The 19,521-nt window shown below is 41.5% G+C and overlaps 1 protein-coding gene across 1 annotated transcript in view; it reads right to left on the reverse strand.

The window, feature by feature from the left end:
• Positions 1-19,521, reverse strand: part of lrp2b (low density lipoprotein receptor-related protein 2b) — a gene marked incomplete at both ends in the record, with an annotated part of 97,513 nt that overhangs the window by 13,050 nt on the left and 64,942 nt on the right. The window contains 12 exons of the mRNA XM_083903462.1: positions 9,444-9,497; positions 9,610-9,693; positions 10,795-10,884; positions 13,575-13,706; positions 13,809-13,863; positions 14,548-14,710; positions 14,802-14,866; positions 14,962-15,049; positions 16,606-16,725; positions 16,856-17,038; positions 17,835-18,055; positions 19,072-19,200. Coding sequence (XP_083759588.1) covers positions 9,444-9,497; positions 9,610-9,693; positions 10,795-10,884; positions 13,575-13,706; positions 13,809-13,863; positions 14,548-14,710; positions 14,802-14,866; positions 14,962-15,049; positions 16,606-16,725; positions 16,856-17,038; positions 17,835-18,055; positions 19,072-19,200 — 1,384 coding nt within the window. The remainder of the gene's footprint in view (positions 1-9,443; positions 9,498-9,609; positions 9,694-10,794; positions 10,885-13,574; positions 13,707-13,808; positions 13,864-14,547; positions 14,711-14,801; positions 14,867-14,961; positions 15,050-16,605; positions 16,726-16,855; positions 17,039-17,834; positions 18,056-19,071; positions 19,201-19,521) is intronic.

Genomic DNA, 19,521 nt, shown 5'->3' on the forward strand with positions numbered 1-19,521 from the left:
ATTTTAAATTGTTTATGATTTACAATTATAAGCCCTATATCTATTTATTTTTTAACAGGCCATCACTACAGCCTCCTAAGCTCTTAACCCCAACCCTTTACCCTAATCCCAACCCTAACCTTAAAACATGTCTTCACCTTAAAATATAATCATTTACATTATATTTATAATCATTTTATTATATATATACACACACACGCACACGCACACACACACACACACACACACACACACACACACACACACACACACACACACACACACACACACACACACACACACTCTTAAATCTTAGTCTAAAAATTAGGTTCTCCCTGACAAGGTCTTTTTTTTATTTTTCAAGTACATGCGCGCGCACACGCACTTATTTGTTGGTGCATAGGTCCCGAGAGAGAGACAAAAATGGGTGAGGTCACCAGCCTGCTGACGCCATCTGCCCACCTCTCTCTCTCTGTCTCTCTTTCTCTTTCTCTTTCTCTTTCTCTCTCTTTCTCTTTCTCTCTCTCTCTCTCTCCATGACGTCACCCACATGGCTGACCTGACACGTTTGGATATGAGAGATTTCATTCCAATATCTGACTGTGGAATTGAAATTGCCTGCTGTACACTTGCAGTCGTATTACAATACTAATCCAGAATAACGACCCCACAGAAGATTTACGGTGACCCTCATTTGGAATGATTTCTAGTGCACAGCACAGATTTAACAGTGTTATACATACATGTCATAAAGGATCAAATCCGGCACACTCAGCAAAATGCCAAGTTGATATGACGTATGACAAAGAAAGCAGCAAGAACCCAGAGAATATGGGTTTGCATTTGATGTTTTTATTCAAAAATATTATCATCAAAGCAGCTGACTGTTACTGTGGCGTGTAACCACTGTTTTTCCACAAGTCATTCAAGGGTCCTTTTAAACAGACGCTGAGTTCCACTTTTACAAAACACCTGCCTCTAAAACAGTGTTCTCTCACTCATAACGCTCTCTATTTCACTTACAACGTCTTTCTCACAGAAAATACAACACGACAGCATCTGTTGTCACCTGGTTTTCCCTTGACACTTTCTGTTTACTCGAACCATAGTGCCATGACATTGACCTTCACTGAATCTGCTCTTTCCTGCTGCTTCTCCTCAAAGCCAATAAAGCCATAAAACTAAGGCTGTCCTGCCCTGCAGCAGAGCCAGAGCGTGACCAAGAGGTGGCTACAGGCCTGTGCTGTCAGCCGACTCTCCCTCAGGTCAGGCACTGCTGCTTTCTTATCGATCAGCTTCATCCCTTTTTTACGCCGACAGAGGGACAGCGTGCTTATTGTTTTCATCATTCAAAGGTCCAATGACATTTAGAAATTGAGTATAATACCTGTAAGTATATGCTTGTAATTGTGTAAAAAATATGTTTAAAATAAAACTCATGAAGTCCATCATCTTGCACCTCCACGTTTCTACGGAAGCCTCCACGTTTCACACTCCACCCGGTTTGGTATCAAGCGTGCCGTTTTCACCCGAGTGTGGGTGGGGTCATAATAGCACGGCTGCATGGATCGTTTTAGCAAAGCAGTTATTTACGGTGTACTGAATCATTAGAATCAGCTAACCCTAACATTTAAAAAGATTGTTTCAGTACTTCCTGCATGACCCAAGCACTGACAAAGTCACTGAACTACAGCTAAACGGGTTGTGATTCGGCTCACGAAACTAACTAACTCTCCCACACCGAAGTCCGTAGAGAATCAGCGATTTGGCGTCACAGCACACAGGAGTTGTCGATCCACTGCCGCCTCCATCAGCAAGTTAAACTGTGTGATTTTGTGACATTTCTGTTTGAAATCCTCCGTTGAGATGAAGCCCAGGGACACAAATTTACCAAAAAAGGCAGCATTAGACCAGTAGCTACTGTTTCCCAGTGAGCTAAAAACTCAGCTCAGCTCACTTGGAAACGTCATCAGAGCAGGTGCTAAAAAAGCACTTGGTACCAGGTACTAATGGAAAAGCAACAATACTGAGTATAGTCGAGTCAAGCCAAGCTTAGTAGTGCTAGAACTGTAATCGAAAAGTGCCCTAATGCTCACTATCTTACATGACTTTGACGTTAAGTTAAAATAAATAATTAGCACTTTAAAACATCTGTACCTACGAGGCATCATCAGCTGAGAGACAACTCCGCCTCTCTTATTCATGACTACATCCTGTCTGGTACATAATGAAGGACTGAAAATACTTAGATATTTCAGTTTCAATAGCAATTTTGCTTGGTTATAACTTGGTGCATCACTAAAAATAGCAATGATTGAATAATAAATAAATACCCAAAAGTAATTAAAGGTGCCATATGTAAGAATGTGGCCAAAAACGGTTACTACATTCAAATTCAAAATACAGAGGTCTTTTAGGTTTTGCTTTCTGACGTAACTGGCAACCTGTGGTTGCTCGGCAGCTGAGACTCTACTGACTGCAATGATTGGTAGGCGGCAGTGATTTGATTTTGCAGTCTGCAAAATATTTTTTTTTTAATGCAAATATTTTGTCTGTACTGTTGTTGTTGGTGAGTTCAGTTTGATATATGAACATTATTCCTGAGTCTCTGTGACATATTAGGAGGATTTTATGGCCAGTTGCTTTAGATTTATTACATTATGCACCTTTAAGTGAATGCACTTCTTTTTTTTTTGTGCACCGGAAACAGGAAATTGTCTTTATTACAAGATCAATTCAAGGATTTTATGATATCACATCTTCTGAATATTTTTTTTATGTGAATCAGAATATAATTTTTTAAAAACCCAGCCCTAGTGTGAAGGCCACCGTAGTTCTCTGATGCTTCTAGGAAATCTTACACACTGGACCTTTAATTACCTGTTACAGCAGTGCATACACATATGGATTACTCATATAATAATCGAATGTAGTCCAATCAATCACAGGTGATACAAGCCTCAGTTAAAGGGACAGCTCAGGTTTTTTGTGAGATTATAATGACACAGAAGTCAGGATATTCACAGGCTTTCTCTGTGAAGTTTGTTGAGAGGAGTTTAAAAAGTCACAAGAGGGGTCCATGGACAATTAATTATCCCTTCCAACTTACTGGGACTGATTATGGACATTTAGGGGACGTTGACTGTTATGGACTGCCCTCTAGTGGCATGTACACCTGCTTGGTACCCTTGAACTGTATATGATTGTATGTAATACAATGTTGCATGAAACAAGAAGAATTCAAGAAAAAAGTCACACAAACTTTCAGCTGCAAATGTCTGTGTAATGGTGATGGTGGATCAGTGCTACAGCGAGATGCCATTCAACTGGAAGATTTTGTGTCCTTGGGCAACCCCACGTTGTGTTGCATGGATGTGAGAGTGAGTAGGTGAATGGCAAAGCAGCTTCAAGTGGTTATCAAGACCAGAAAGGTGTTATATAAAAAAAAGACCATTTACCACAACATAGACAATATTGTAGAATTAAGGAGGGGTTCGGTGCTTCGAAGCACAGTGCTAGAGCGAGTCGTCTTTCAACTTAAAGGTTGTAGGTTTGATTCCTGGCTCTGCTAGTCTCCATGCCGATTTGTCCTTGGGCAAGACACTTAACCCCACGTTACTCCTGATGACTGTGCCAGTAGCATGTGAAGCTGACAATGTGTCAATTCCCTATACAACCACACTTAAACAAGAAAAAAACCCTGAACCACCCCTTTAATGTGCAGCCCAGGAAAAAAAAAAAACATCCACATGGTTTTTACGCACACACACAAACAACAGTAATCCTCCATTCATTAAAAGCCTTCAAAGACATGGACTTTCCAGATTTTTGCACAAGACAGAATAAAGCATGTTTATTCTGGATCAGTGTCAAGATCAGCTTATCTCCTCTTTCTCTCTTTCTTTATATCTTTCTCTCTCACACAGACATACGTACACAGTGGAAACAATGCAAATGGTTAGAGAGGTGACCATGGCAAAGCATCCTTACCTTGGTGAGGCTCCTCTCAGTCTGTGTTGTTCCTCTGTTGTCTGCCTCTCTCCACACCAGACAACACCAGTCTGCCTCTATCTCCTCCTCTCTCCCTCTCCTGCTCCCTCTCTCCATCTATCTCTCCATCAGCTATTATTCCTCAATCTACGGCTCTGTGAATGAGCCTCCCCTTCCCCCTCCTCTCTCACTGTGTGTGTGTGTGTGTGTGTGTGTGTGTGTGCTGCCTTCATGTGCTCCCTGTAAAGCTCTAACAAGGCATGGAAGATTCACACTCACATCATCACCAGCCAGTGTTCAATTCCAGTTCAGTACAGATCCATTCACAGTGGCGTGGATGAACAAGTCATTGTTTTCAAATTACAGTATAAAGCAAAAAAGAAAAAGAAGAGAAAAGCAAATAGCAAACTGTGCCTCACGTGAATGTTACAAAAGAGATTGATAGCAGCAATGATTCCCAAAATGTGGACTCCGGCCCCCTGGTGGACCTTGTAGGTTTTGAAGGTTGACCGTGAGAGGTCATTAAAGTCCCTTTAAAGTGACAAAATAGTCACCTCTCAGGGTCAGGGTGGCCTTTGCATTTCCTTATTTTACCTTTGCATTCACTTGCACTAATTAACCTTTGGCCTTCTATCCTGTTCCCTTGCAATAGGTGCATTTTCCCAACCTGACTGAGGGGGGGGCCACCATAAAATGTGACCATCCATCCATCTTCTACTGCTTCATCCTCCACGAGGGTCACGGGGGGCAAAAGGCAGGTCACACCCTGGACAGTTCGCCAGTCCAACACAGGGACACCATTCAAACAACCATTCACACTCACACCTATGCGGTCAATTTAGAGTGACCAATTCACCTAATCCCCAAATTGCATGCTTTGGGACTGTGGGAGGAAATCGAAGAACCCGGAGAAAACCCACGCACACATCTCCATGCAGAAAGGCCCTCCCTTCAGGTCTATCCACTACACCAGAGGTCTGCAACCTTTAGGATGAAAAGAGCCATTTTTGTCGCCTCTCCACCCAAATAAAATTAATTTGGAGCCGCAAAAAAACCCACAAAATGAAGATAATAACACGTATTAAGGTTTTTATACAGACATACTATATACAATAGTAATAGTCTCTTTCATTTATGACATTTAAGAACTACAACATGTTCAGTTTATACCCAACCTCTAGACCCTGTAGACCTGGTTCTTCCATTGTTTCATTGTTAGTGGCAAATTAATGAAATTAAAATGAACCATGAATTAATGAAATTAAAATGAATGTTCATTAAAATGAACATTTTAATGAAATTAAAATGAAGAGCCACATGTGGCTCCAGAGCCGCAGGTTGCAGACCCCTGCACCACACCAAACGTGTGGCCTGATACAACCCACTCACACATTTTAATGATTAAAAGAAGTCCATAAGTGTTTGAAAATGTGGTTTAAATTCAGCAACATTCTCTGGTTGGGGCCAAACACACTCTTAGACACACACACTTACTTAGAGAGCAGTGACGTTCACCTGCTTCTTCGGTCTCGCCGAAAGCATGAATGTAGGAGGAATTCTCCTTAATGCACAACCACACACACATTCTGACCTGATGGTCATTTTATTATTATTATTTGGTCAACAATGGTTAACTGAACACAGTTGTATTGACCTCTTTCTAGAAAGCAAGTTGTGTCTGTGTGTGTCTGTGACGGGCATATCTCGCTGACCGTTAGTCAGATCGACCTAAGGTGGTGTGCTTGATTTATCACGCTACAACCCTGCCTGTAGCGTGATAAATCAGCGAAAATTAAAAACACTCCAAAACCGACTAATTACTCGCTGTAAAACTAATTAACACTACACAAGAGTACACCTCTTACATTCAACCTACACACACACACAGCCATTTGGCCATAACTGAAAAATCCTCTTCAGCTCCCACTATAAGAATACATACTTCCTATGGGCACTGCACTACTGTAAACAAACACAGAGCTGGTTTAGCTACAGTCCTGCTCTCTGTCTCCCTCCTTCTCTTTCAGTGGTACTGCAGCCTCACAGCAGGAGGCTGCTCTTCTTTCTGTTCTTCTTCTCTACTTCATTTTGTCATCTTTAGGAATTGCAAATAAACATCCAGTGTGTTCTCTGCCAACTCAACTATGCAAACCACTGAAAAAGCAGGTGATCAACCCCTAGGGAGGGGGACACCAAAAAACAACAACCAAAAACACTTCTAACGACATACTTAGTGAAAGTATATTAGCTTTCTGCTCAAACACACTGGCCCTTTAATAAATCATTTTGTGACTGCCTATGAAGGCTGCACTGTGAGCACATATGCTACATACCACTTGGCCTCACCCCTCTCACATCCATCCATTGCCGTTCCTGCCCTCCCTCCACTGTGTGCACCTCAGGGAACGGGGAACGAATGCGTGCTTTGGCTGATGGTCAAAAACACCCTGTGGTGGAAATATGGGGTGAAAAACAATGACAGACTACCATTATCTACGTGTTCATTTCCCCCTTTCTGCCATCTTTTCCTCCCCCTGTTTTGACCTTGATGTGTTCAGACGTGGTGAGTGGATGAGCCGAATCACTGCAGCCACTCAGTAATCACAGTCTCAAGTGTGTGTGTCTATATCTGTGTGCGATTAAATGGATGATGACAAAGCATTCCAGTTTAGTGGACCAGACACGGTAATGGTGATCACACTATCTGCAATGAGTGAGTGTGTTACACGGGTGTTGACAGATCCTCTTGTGATGTGTGCACCTGCCCACCATCACATGACAGACAAGAGGGATCTGTGCTTCATCGGATAAAGCATTCAGCGTCACAAGCTCAGTCCACTTCTCTAGATCTAAAGTATCTTAAGAGGATATTTTCAGTGAAATTGTGTTGACTAAATAAAAACAAACACAATGATTGATTTTTAGCAGTTTTTAAGCTCACATAGAGTGGTCCTGTTGCACATATATGTTAGTTATGGAGGTCTACTTACAAACATTAACTTGTTTTTATGGTCAAAAACATCCTCGTTGCTGTAAACGAGCCGATAGAAATCTGTCTTTTCTGACGCTGTTCCTCAGCCGCGATATTTCAGACTGAACTCTCCCACCCAGAAGACATAGTGTGTTGTGATTGGCCAGCCAGCGTAGAGCCTTCCCAACTGTCTTGTGATTGGCCAATACCCGGAAGTGACATAATCAGCACACCCGCTCTCAGAAGCACAGCTCCCCCCTCTGGAACGGTGGATGCACTGCTACTTATTTTCAAAACATTGTTTTAACAGTGTTTAAAAATAGCTTCGTCACGACTCCCCGCCACAGTCCCTTTTATGACTTTGACCCGGAGTCAGACCCAGAGTCAGAAGACACTGACGCTCGTGAAACACCTCCACAACGGACGGAGCAGGAGGATCTGCTGTTCAGGAGAACAGCTGTTTACGTAACCGGACCAGTTTTTTTCAGAGATCTCGCTGAGCCCGAGATTACAATAAAACACAGCGTTCTCAGCAATGGCTGAACTGTTTGTTTAGAACCTTCAGGGCTTCGTAAACAAGGTAATGACGCAGATACACACTAAAAAACAGCGTTAATTTGAACTTCCGGTCTAGTAGACTTTTTCCCCCTCGTCCCTGCTGAAAGCCATGTTTTCAGGCTGGTTCTTGGTGCACTTTTGCACTGACTTTGTGTGCAGTTTACAGAAGTGACGCACAACACACTTCATCATAAACATTTTTATTCATCAATTCCATCATTGAACAAACTAGTTACATTAAATCATAGAATAAGCGAAACTGAAAATAAAGCAGTGCATTTATGATGTGACACATAAAGTAATTTTCTTGTACAAACTATTTGGGTTGATTTGTTCCTGGTTGTCCAGCATGTGAAATTTTCAGTCTGTTGAACCGTGCAGTTATTTCAAGAATGAGGTGTCAGACTTGACATGTGGTCCAGTCTAATCCTAGATGCAGAGGTGACATCAGACGTCAGAATCAGCAGCAGGTGCTTGTGAGTATTCCTGTTTGAAAATAAAGGGAAAATGGCAGCAATGTCTATTATTTATTGTTTGAATGTTTCTATCATATCATATATACTGGCATCTTTATGCATTTCAACGGTCGACCAATTGCATCGCAGACAAATGGCACTTTTCCATTATACAATTCTAGCACGGCTCGGCTCGACTTGACTCAAATCTTGGTATCTGCTCTGACGAGGTTCCAAGCGAGTTAAGCCAATACTAAAATGTGACATCAACAGACTGCTGGCCCCTGATTGGTCAGAGAGTGCCGTCACTGGAAGAGTCATGAGTGCGACATCCGTATGTCACAAGAATCAAACTGAGCAATGCCGAACTGCAGTTAAAAAGACTTATATATCCCGAAACCATGTTAATATCCAACATTTAGCAAAGGAAATGTCTAAAATCTTAATATTTAACAGAGGAGTCTGGTGTATTTAGTGACAGCACTGCTGAAAACCGGTTCAGCTGTATTTCAGTTCAATAACTGTGTCAGATGGAGTCTGTTCTTCGGTCATGGAGGAAATACTGAACTAATATTTTTAATTAACTGATTATAATGATTCAGTTCCACTGAAAACAACTGCTTTGCCAGTCACTAGTGTGTGTGTTTGTGTCACATATAGACGTCAAGTCAAGTCAGAACTGTATGACGGTTCAGCACCAAACGTTCATCCATTCACATTTTCATACAGCGGAGTTATGTGCAGCACATTTCCTGTAGCACATCTTTCATACCCATTCACCCAGTCTTGTCCGAGGACACGTAGCAGCGCCGGGAATCAAACCCACAACCTTGCAGTTGAAAGTCGACTCACTCTACCACTGAGCTACATACTTAAGGCCACATTATACTTCTCCGACTGCGTAATGCATTATCCGTCTGCGTCACCACGTAGACCACTCGAGCCTTTATACTTCTGCGTCGTGGTGACGGATAGGCGCTGCAATTTCCCGCCCGATCAGTAGGGGTCGCTGCGCAAGGTTGTTGTGCTTTTGGCTACAGTGAGCAATGGCGTCCGAGGGAGAAAGACTGTTGTTGTTGAAACAGTGGCCGTTTGTCACTTTTCTGTGTCCCGGAACGCAGTTTTAAGATAATTTGAGGCAAGAAATTGACCATTTAGAGTCTAAACATGTGCTGTGTGTGTTAAGATATGACGTATTTATAGTTCGGCAGCGACGAAGTCAGTGGTCTTCAGCTCCGCCCTCTGTGGACGGTCGCTGCTCACTGTGAGCCGGCACAGAGGAGCTTCGCTCGGCCTGTCCTGAGGACCAATCGCAGCTCTTGCCGTCTCCGTTGTCCCTTGACGGAGTGACGGACACTTAAAAAATATTCCGTGCACCCGGAGACGACGCAGAGGCTCTTCGACAGGTTCTGCGTCGACGCTTTACGCAGGAGTATAATTGGGCTTTAGTGTGCTTTTAGTCCATGACACATTCATTCCGTGCTACTCACCGTATATGCAGGATTTTTGAAAGCCACAAAACTGTCTTGTCCACTGGCTCCAAACTACCAAGAAAAGAAGAAATTAAGGAATCAACTTCAGACATTTGACTTTTATATCCAACACTCCTAGCATTTTATTATGTGCTGATGTGACACATTGCATCTCCATGGCTACCTGTATGCCTGCTGCAGCCGGTTGTGCAGAAGGAAAGTCAGCATTTTCTGTCTCTGAGTCATAAGCTGGGTTCTCAAAAGCCTCCTAAAATGTAAACAGTTAAAAGAAAGGAATAGTTTTTAATTAAAGAGTACTGACACATCAGCACTGCACCGAGACCCAGCTTGAAACATGGACTCTTAAAAACTGATTTTAGAGGGCTTATCTGATAAATTCTTCACCTGCTTAAAGTCCCTGGTATACATCCGTTTGACAACAGCCCAGCCCACATTTTGGAACCTCGCAATTACTGCCCCACCGCTCACCAAGCAGAAAAAATTTTTTTTGACAACAGAAGAAGTCGCCAAGGACAGTCAACAAAAGCCTCGACCTGGCGACCCTCGAACAGGCTGACACCCTGGCTCCCCTGCCCAGCGGACATTTCCGAGGGAGCTGTAGCATCGTCCTATTGTTCTTTGTTAGGAATGCGTCCTATTCCCAATGTCTAGACTTGTCTAGACATAATGTCTAGACTAGAGTTAAAGGTGCATTATGTAATAAATCTAAACCAATTGGCCATAAAATCCTCCTAATATGTCACAGAGACTCAGGAATAATGTTCATATAACAAACTGAACTCACCAACAACAACAGTACAGCCAAAATATTTGCATTAAAAACAATATTTTGCAGACTGCAAATCTTGTTTATGTTTTGAAATCATGTCTTGGCATGTGGCGCCACCTACCGCCGTCTACCAATCATTGCAGTCAGTAGAGTCTCAGCTGCAGAGCAACCATGGGTTGCCAGTTACGTCAGAAAACGAAACCATAGAGACCTCTGTATTTTGAATTTTTTGAAGTTTTTGGCCACATTCTTACATATGGCACCTTTAAAGCAGCAAACATATTCTTTGGACATTATAGACATAATGTCAAAACATATAGAAATTTGCTGTTCCTGGTGTCCCTGCTGTCAGCCATGTTTTCAGTGAGAGCAAATGTCTCTCTGGTTCTGGTCTCAGGGAGGAAAAGAAAAACAAACCACATTTTCAGTGGTTTAGTCTGAAGAACACCTCATTAGACCTGATTTAATCCTCTGTAGTTTATTCAGTGTTTTCTGATAATCTAGATTCAAAGGTAAATCATGGGAAGTGAACAAACATTTGGTTTGAATGACTAACTTGATTGTGGATGTGAAACCAACCTTTTTGGTAGGAGCAGGTTTCTCTGCAGTGTTCCTGGCCTTGTCCTCTGCTTGAACTTCTTCTGTGTACAAAGGATTATCAATGTTCTCCTGGGGAAGGAAAAACAGGATCGCAATAATGAGAAAAATACAAATACAACAAAGAGACTACTTTTCAAGTGTGGTTATGTAGTGTAAGGGGATTGTTGTTTGGTAAGTTTGTGTCTCAGGTAAAACTGAATGAATGATTTTAAGTACTTTCTCTTTAATTTTCTCTTTGGGAAGTTCAATTCTGTTCTGCACAGGTGCAAAGTGAGACCACTTCCTGCTACAGACACTTGAGGAATGTCTACTAACACAGAAACTGTGAACCGTTTTTATTGTTTGGCATTATGGCAAAAGTTTGATATAAGAAGTGGTAAAAAGCCAAAGTCAGAGGATCTTATTTTGAAAGCCATGTTAAAAGGAAGTGGTGCTATATAAGATTGTCTTGCCAAAAAGTGATTGCATTGTTTTTTTGAACCTCAAAATCAATTGATTACATTCATGATTTGGCAAATTATACCTAATCCACTCCTATTTACCTGTACCTATTTAACAACACGTAAAACGCTCTAATGCACTAAACCGACTTTGTGAACTAAAGGTTTTTTTCTGCTTCGAAAGCTTGCTTTCAGTCATGGTTTGGCAAAATATACCTCTCCCTGTCCTTTTTACCTGTTAAAATACACTTGAAGGGCAAAAGAAACCCATAAAATGTCCAATGACTGCCTCAAACTCACAAAAAGGTCTGGGGCCTGTTTCACAAAGCAGGTTCAACAAACTCTGAGTCTAACCCTGAACTCTGAGTTGATCTACTCTGAGAAAGGAAACTCTGAGTTTTCGGTTCCACAACAGCTGATTTGAGTTAGTTTGTTCAACTCGGAGTAGTTTCACCTGGAGTTAAGCGCGTGCGCAACAAGTATTAAAAGACAGCATGAATGGAGCCCCGTTTCGACGAGTCACCATGACAATGGGGAAGCGGAGGGTGACGTTCTTCACCCCATTGGATTTGAAAATATTAATGCGTGAGTTTGAGCATGTTTTTAGAAAGAAGTGTAACACAGCAGAGAGAGAGAACAACTGCTGCTGATGCGGAAGTTTAAATGTCGTCCTTTGCACAATTCCAATAATATTACAGGCGGAAACTGCTTGAGTTGTAGACTATTAATTTATTTATTTCATTTAGGTGTAATCCCGCGGGGGAGAAGCACAGTTTGCAGCAGTTTAAGATGAAACATAAAAACATTGTTCAAACAGGTAAGACCTTGGTATAATCTCATGGGATTACCTCATTTTGATCATGTTTTACATAAAGTAAATATGAAGTGGCTGTTTGACTGTACAGTTATCACCAACATTATGCTGTTTTCACACATAAATGACTTCTCATTCTTTATGTCACGCTCAAGTGCTCTGTATCTATGACGTTGTATAAAAGAAAAATTTGTAAATTTGTAAGTAAAAAAAATAATTAAAAAAAACTGCAGCGCAACACAATTTCTGCTGTAATTTGAGAGCGTGACTCTGGTTGTTAATGTTAAAATGTAAGGACTGATTAGTTCTGTTTGTAAATGATATGAACTGTATCGTGAAACAGTTCCGCTCAAAAAGAGAAGTGTGTGGAAATGTAAGAACATCTATGCGCGGTCTGATAATCATCTCGTGACGAATATTTAATTATCTGCGCAGTAATGCTGCACCTTCATCCACGGGATCACTGTCAAAAGGACATGGTAGTGAAAATAGTCGCCACCTAATATAACTTCTAATGTAGACAAGAGTGTATGGCTGCAGACGCAGAACTATACTACGCCAAAACTTGCCTGCTGACTGAATGAACGAGGAAATCAAATACCGTGTGTGTCTGAAAGAGGGCGGAGACAGAGAGAAACTCCAGGTTTGCGGAGAAAAACCTGGTCCCGACCAGGTTAGTTTCAAAGAGCATGTTACCATGGTAACTGACCGAGAGCTTAAGTTACCTCTCTCTGTGAAACAGGCTAGAGTTACTCCTCTTTCTCTGGTTTGACTTACCTCCCTTTGTGAAACGGAAAACTCAGAGTTTCCATCATTTCAGGGTTAACAGACTCAGAGTTTTCACTAAACCTGCTTTGTGAAACAGGCCCCTGGTCTGCTGGTAACTGGTTCATGTAAAGATCCTCATCTCATTTGTTTTTAGCTGTGCAGCATAGGTGAATTTGGTTTCTGGAATTGTAAGTGTGCTTCCTCTATGTCAGAATTGTGGCTTTTGTTCATTTATTTGGGGATTGGTAAAAGTGTGTCATGTTTTGTAAATTTGTAAAATTTTGAATCAAAAAATGCAAAATTTGTCTCAAGCTCTGTATTTGTTTTGTCCATCCATCCATTATTTACTGCTTTATCCTCCACCGGAGGGTGCTGTGCCTATCTCAGCTGATATAGGGCGATAGGCGGGGTACACCGCGGACAGTTCGCCAGTGTATTTGTTTTGCATCCTGTACATTTATTTTGTGAAATGTCCCACTTTTTAGGCCACTGTATGCCATCTCTAGGCCACCATAGAGATGTGTCACCAAACTTCCAAAAACTATCACATTAATATCTTGTGTTTGCTTAATGGGTTTTTGTTCTGCTACAGAAATGACAATAAGTTGATATCAAAAGTATCAAAATAAAAGTGTCTGGAAAAAGTAACTGTCACCATTTCCTCATGATTTATAACAGGCACAGCCAGTTGTAAGGAGTGTGAGTAGAGACGGTGACAGTGAATTGTGTTTATTGACCTTGTTTATTCCAGCAGGAACAGACGTGACTGGCACCACGCTGCTGAAAGTGAGTTGTTCTCCAGCTTCATACGCTGGGTTCTCAAAATTATTGTCGTCCTTGTCCACCATGGAAACGGACATAGAGGGCACCTGGGAGAAGACAAGTAAACAAGTAAATACCATATAAGGTTTCAAAAGTTACTGGCAATTAATAAAATGGTTAGATTTGAATGAGTGCTTCGAGCTTCTGACCGGTTCTGAATTCACTCTTGTTTCACCGTTTTCTGTTCTTGGGCCATTTCGCCTCCTGAAAATCATCAACACAGAAACAGTATCATTGGGCTGTAGGGGCATTTCAAGGGAGTGCCAGGCAAAAGGGACAAGCCCACCTCATCAACACAATACTGAAACACATATTATCAAACTTAATAGAAATCCTATTAAAGCTTCCATTTGTGCAGTGAAGTTTAGAAAACGCTGGTGTACTTATATATTAGCTGATACAGTATACTGATTAGAAATTTATATATATATAAAAAAAACATTTTCTGCTGCTAGAAATGAAATCCTATGAAATTAAGGTGAAAATTAACAAAACAGCTTAAACTGTCAGAATCAGCCTCAGCAAATCCAATAACAATTCTGAACGGTAGATCAGTTAAAAAGACTTAAAAATCCTGAAAACATGCGCTAATCTCTAACATTTAGCTAGGAATTTTTTTATTATGTAATAAATCTAAAGCAACTGAAAAGACCTCAGTATTTTGAATTTGAATGTAGTAACCGTTTTTGGCCACATTCTTACATGGCACCTTTAACAGAGGAGCCTGGTGTATTTAGTGACAGCACTGCCAAAAGCCGGCGATAGTGACCGAATCACAACCCGTTCAGCTCTTACACACTGGAGCTTTCAGCTTGGTCTTGGTTTGTAACTGTTGCTATATCAAAAAGTATTTATTTACATTTCTTTTGTCTTCAATCATCATCTCACCTGAAGTTTGCCATGGTGGGGAATGATGGCATACTGGGCATTTTAGGCATGGAGGGCAGGTTGTCCCGCACCGTCTCCAGAAGGTTTGATTTCTTCCTGGCAGCGTAGACCAGAAACATTAGCAACACCACGATCGCGACTGTCACTCCTATTGCTATTCCAACTGAGACACAGGGACATGAACAGAGAGCTTTATGAGTTGTAAATGATGAATAAACGTATTGTTACATATCACGCTATAAAATGAAATATACTTGAGGATGCGACCACGGTATATATGTTTGTCTCGCAGTAGTCTCCTGACCATTCTGGAGGACATCTGTGAACCGAATGAAACACATTTATCATGATGACCCACTAGGATATGTCTTAATTTTTTATTTCTGATCATAAAGACTAAAAAAAAAATCTTACCTGCAGAGAGCTTTGTTGTCATCAAAGTAGCATGTGCCTCCATTTTGACACTGACATGGTGGTGGCATAGTAGGCGGTGGAATGAATCCTGAAATGTTTCATATGAATAAATAATCTTTCAGTGATAGTTCAAGTTCCTGAAAGACACTAGAAAAGTTTCTTGTATAATCTATGTCTATGTCTATCTATCCACTGTGGAACATTTAGTTGGGTTTAATGGGAGAACTGGGATATACTACACAGAAGGATGCTGGTATTAGTGTAGCATTGGTTTAAATCAACAATTGCTGAGATTTCTTAGCATTGGAAAAGGCATTAAGGTCACATTATATTTCTCAGAATGCGTAATGCGTTATCCGACTGTGCAACCACGGAGACCCCCCAGCCTTCATACTTCTGCGTCGTGGTGACGGATATGCGCTGCAATTTCCCGCCCGATCAGTAGGGGCCGCTGCGCAAGGTTGTTGTGCTTCTGGCTACAGTGAGCAATGGCGTCCGAGAGAGAAAGAGAGAAAGACTGTTGTTGTTGAAACAGTTGCCGTTTCTCACTTTTCTGTGTCACGGAACACAGTTTTAAGATAATTTGATGTGAGAAATTAAATTCAATTTAGAGTCTAAACATGTGGTTTGTGTATTAAGATATGATGTATTTATAGTTTGGCAGCAACGTTGTCGGCGGTGATCAGCCCCGCAACTGTGGACGCTCGGTGCGCACTGTGAGCCGGCACAGAGCAGCTTAGCTGGGCCTGTCCTGAGGACCAATCGCAGCTCTTGCCGTCTCCGTTGTCCCTTGATGGAGTGACGGACACACAATATTTCATGCAGTCGGAGACGACGCAGAGGCTCCCCGACAGGCTCTACGTCTACGCAGAGTCTCTGCGTAACCTACGCAGAGCACTTTACGCAGGAGTATAAATTGGGCTTAAGAGTGAAAGAGTGTTTACAACCTTTCTGGTGCAGGAGGTTCCCTGACACGTGTAATCTGTCGTCTCACCATTAAGATGTCACTATTACTATGCTAGGCCTTCAAACAAAATCTATGTACTGTATCTTAATCTCACCATTAGGCAGCTTTTTTCAGCGTAGAAACTAAAGCGTGTACTGCTTTGTAAGCCGCTGAAATGAAACATTTTCACACAGCATACATGAGTTGTTTATGTAACTGCTGCCTCCAAATGTGTTATACCGCGACTCTGGTATTTGAAACCTTTAGTTCAGATTTACCTCAGAGACACAAACGTGCCAAACAAGGCAGCAGTAGACCAGCAGCTCCTGTGTCCCAGTGAGATTAAAAAAAACTGTTTTTGTCTATGGACTTTGGTGCAGGAGAATGAGTGGTTTATAAATATCGTAAGATATTCAGATAAGTTGGTTTATATTTTATGAGGGAGTTTGGTGAGTGGCTACAATCTGTTGTTCCTTGTGTCCCCACGATGGGAACTATGATTGCATTAAAACTAACCTAAGTGTGTTCTTCAGGCTGGTTCTGGGTGCATGTGAACTATAAACATCTAGAACTATAAACATCATCTGCCAGACAATTATTAAAGCTGAAGCTACTCATCAATTTTTACAGCTTCAGTGCATTACGTGATTTGTTTTTTCTAAAAAAACAAAGTAGCATTGGATTATTTGTGTGTTTACCAGCATCACAGTCAGTGTTACTGCCAGGGGTGAAGCTGATGCCCTCGGGGCAGGCGCAGGTGTATCCTCCCGGGCGCAGCAGACACAGGTGGCTACAGGCTCCTTTACAAGGATTCTTCACTGCAGAAATAATAAAAAAAAATAGTTGATGCGAGAAACAAAGAAAATGTGTACATTTGTGTAAATATGGGGTGTGTGTGTGTGTGTGTGTGTGTGTGTGTGTGTGTGTGTGAGAGTGTGCTCAGCTTACTGCCTATGGAGTTGTATTTCTGCTGCTGGTACACAGACACCTGAGTGAGCCAGGGTCCGGCAGTCAGCAGCTTGATCTTTGCTCCACGGCCAAACTTTTCCTGGCGGAACACCTCGCCTTTCTCCTGAGTGCTCCAGTAAACGTGGTCCTCGAATACGCTTACACTGAAGGGGTTTCTCACATCTAGACAAATTACGTAATGTGAGATAATTTCCTGTCTTTAACACCACTTATAAGAATTTATGAGGTTTTCATAAGTGAAAATTCAAATTTGTGAATTTTGTCAACATCAATTTAACTCATGCCTTTGGGCTTTGAGGTAAATAACTTTACGGGTTGCTAAAATATTGCCAAGTTTAAAAAGATGTACTTTATATTGAGAGATGATTTGGATGATGCATATTGTAATTTAAGGATATGGCCATCTACACTTAGATTTATGTTACTACAGTGTTGTTTCATTTTGTAAAATTTGTGAATAGACATATGCATTTTAAATGATTACCATAATATTATTAAAATAATTTTTTAACTTAAAATATAATAAGCTTAATCAGCAAATGATCATAGTTTGAACCAGTGCTTCCAAAACACACAAAAATGGGTCGTGGGAGATTTTAGGGGTCCCCAAATAAATTTTCGGAATTTTACCAACCGTGTACACATGATATGAAGTTTTGATTGATTAACTGAAAGTCTTTTGGAAATGGTTTGTTCACCAAATCAAAATCATAGGTGTTACAGATATGGCTGCAAATTACACTAGTTGCTACATTTGCTCTTGTCAAAATTTAAATAGTGGGTCAGTATAATTTGCCATTGTTCATAAGTGGGTCCCCATATAGGAAGTTTGCAAAACATCTTTCCGTCTATGTTGAAATATGTGTAGTCAACTTTACTAAATTAAATTTAATTCCAAAGTTAACTTTCAGAATTTTCAAATAATGCAATTTAGAGTCTCATATTCTTTGGTCCTCACCGATGTAAACAGCAGTTCTTCGATCGTCTCCTGAAGGCAGAACAGACTCGATGCGACTTTCCTTGGAGTCGGACCAGTAGACTCTGTCACCATTGGTGAAGTCAACGGACAGGCCGGTGGGCCAACCCAGACTGTCTGCCACTAGGACCTTCCTCTCCTGACCATCCAGCCAAGAACACTCAATCTTGGCTGCTTCCCCTCGGTCTGCCCAGTACAACATCCTGTAGAAATGCAGCACAGTTTAGAGCAACACTTTGCCTTGTGTATCCTTTCTCTATAGGCACCACTGTCTTAAGGCATACAGAATGCAGTGGCATGTTTAGCGGTATATACTGTATGTCACATTTCTACTGATACTTCTCATTGGACTGAATTGGCTCTTTGAGCGATTTCTACCAGTCCCACTGCACACACTGCTGCTGACAGAACAGTCAAGCAAACTGTTCGACTGTTATGCAGTTGACAGATGGACAGATGGATGATCCTTGAGATAATAGAGAGATAATATTGTGAAGCCTGAAACTATGGGTTGTGGAACCCTTGGGGCCCATGGACGCCACTTTAAGAACCACTGTGTTGTATTATACAGCCGGACCTTCCTGTAAGGTGCTCCACTGCAGAGCACTAGTACATCAGTTGAGATAGATTCACAAAGTGACCAAAAAAAGGCCAAGTGTACGGTGGCCCTGAGGTGCAAAACACAAACGCAAATCAAAAAACACAAACGCAAATCAAAAAACACAAACGCAAATCAAAAACACAAAAACATTAACTCAAAACGGAAACACAAATCACACAACACAAACACAAATGCAGAAAACACAAATTACACGAGTGATGAGTTAATATTATTGTGTTTTCTGCATTTGTGTTTGCGTTGAGTTAATGTTTTTGTGTTTTTGATTTGCGTTTGTGTTTATTGATTTGCGTTTGTGTTTTTTGATTTGCGTTTGTGTTTTTGATTTGTGTTATGTTTTGTGATTTGCGTTTGTGTTTTGCACCTCAGGGCCACCGTACAAGTGGAAGGGAATTTGGCTTCTAACTGGGTCAACAACTGGCCACTGCTCCTGCATCCAGTGTGTGCGAGTCTACTACTGGTGTGTGAAGAAGATGCAGGGGTCAAATTCATTACCACTAATTCACAAATTGGTACATGTGTAAATAAATCTCATCTTTTAATACATATATTACAGCAATCCATGAAAAGCAGTTCTTTAAAGTCTGGTAGCCATCTTACCCAAGTCGTGGGTTGACAGCCACAGCAGATGGGTGACCTAGGTCAGTCGTGACCAGGTGCTTCCTGTAGCGTCCATCCAACAAAGCCACCTCTAACCTCTTCAAGCGGGAGTCTGCCCAGTAAAGGTTTCTAAAAATTAAAAGAAAGAATATCGTTCATGTATTGGTTAGCGCTCTCGCCTTTGCAGCAAGAAGACCCAGGATCCCAGGTCCGAGCCCTGGTCAACAAGGTCCTTTCTGCAAGGAGTTTGCATGTTCTCTCCGTGTGTGTGTGGGTTTTCTCTCCGGGTTCTCAGGCTTCCTCCCACAGTCCAAAAACATGCGATATGGGGATTAGGTAAATTGGTCACTCTAAATTGACCGTAGGCGTGTGAGTGTGAGTGAATGGTTGTTTGTCTATATGTGGCCCTGCGATGGACTGACGAACTGTCCAGGGTGTACCGCCCTATGT

The sequence above is a fragment of the Microchirus variegatus genome (assembly GCF_963457635.1).
Source record: "Microchirus variegatus genome assembly, chromosome: 17".
NCBI lineage: Eukaryota > Metazoa > Chordata > Actinopteri > Pleuronectiformes > Soleidae > Microchirus > Microchirus variegatus.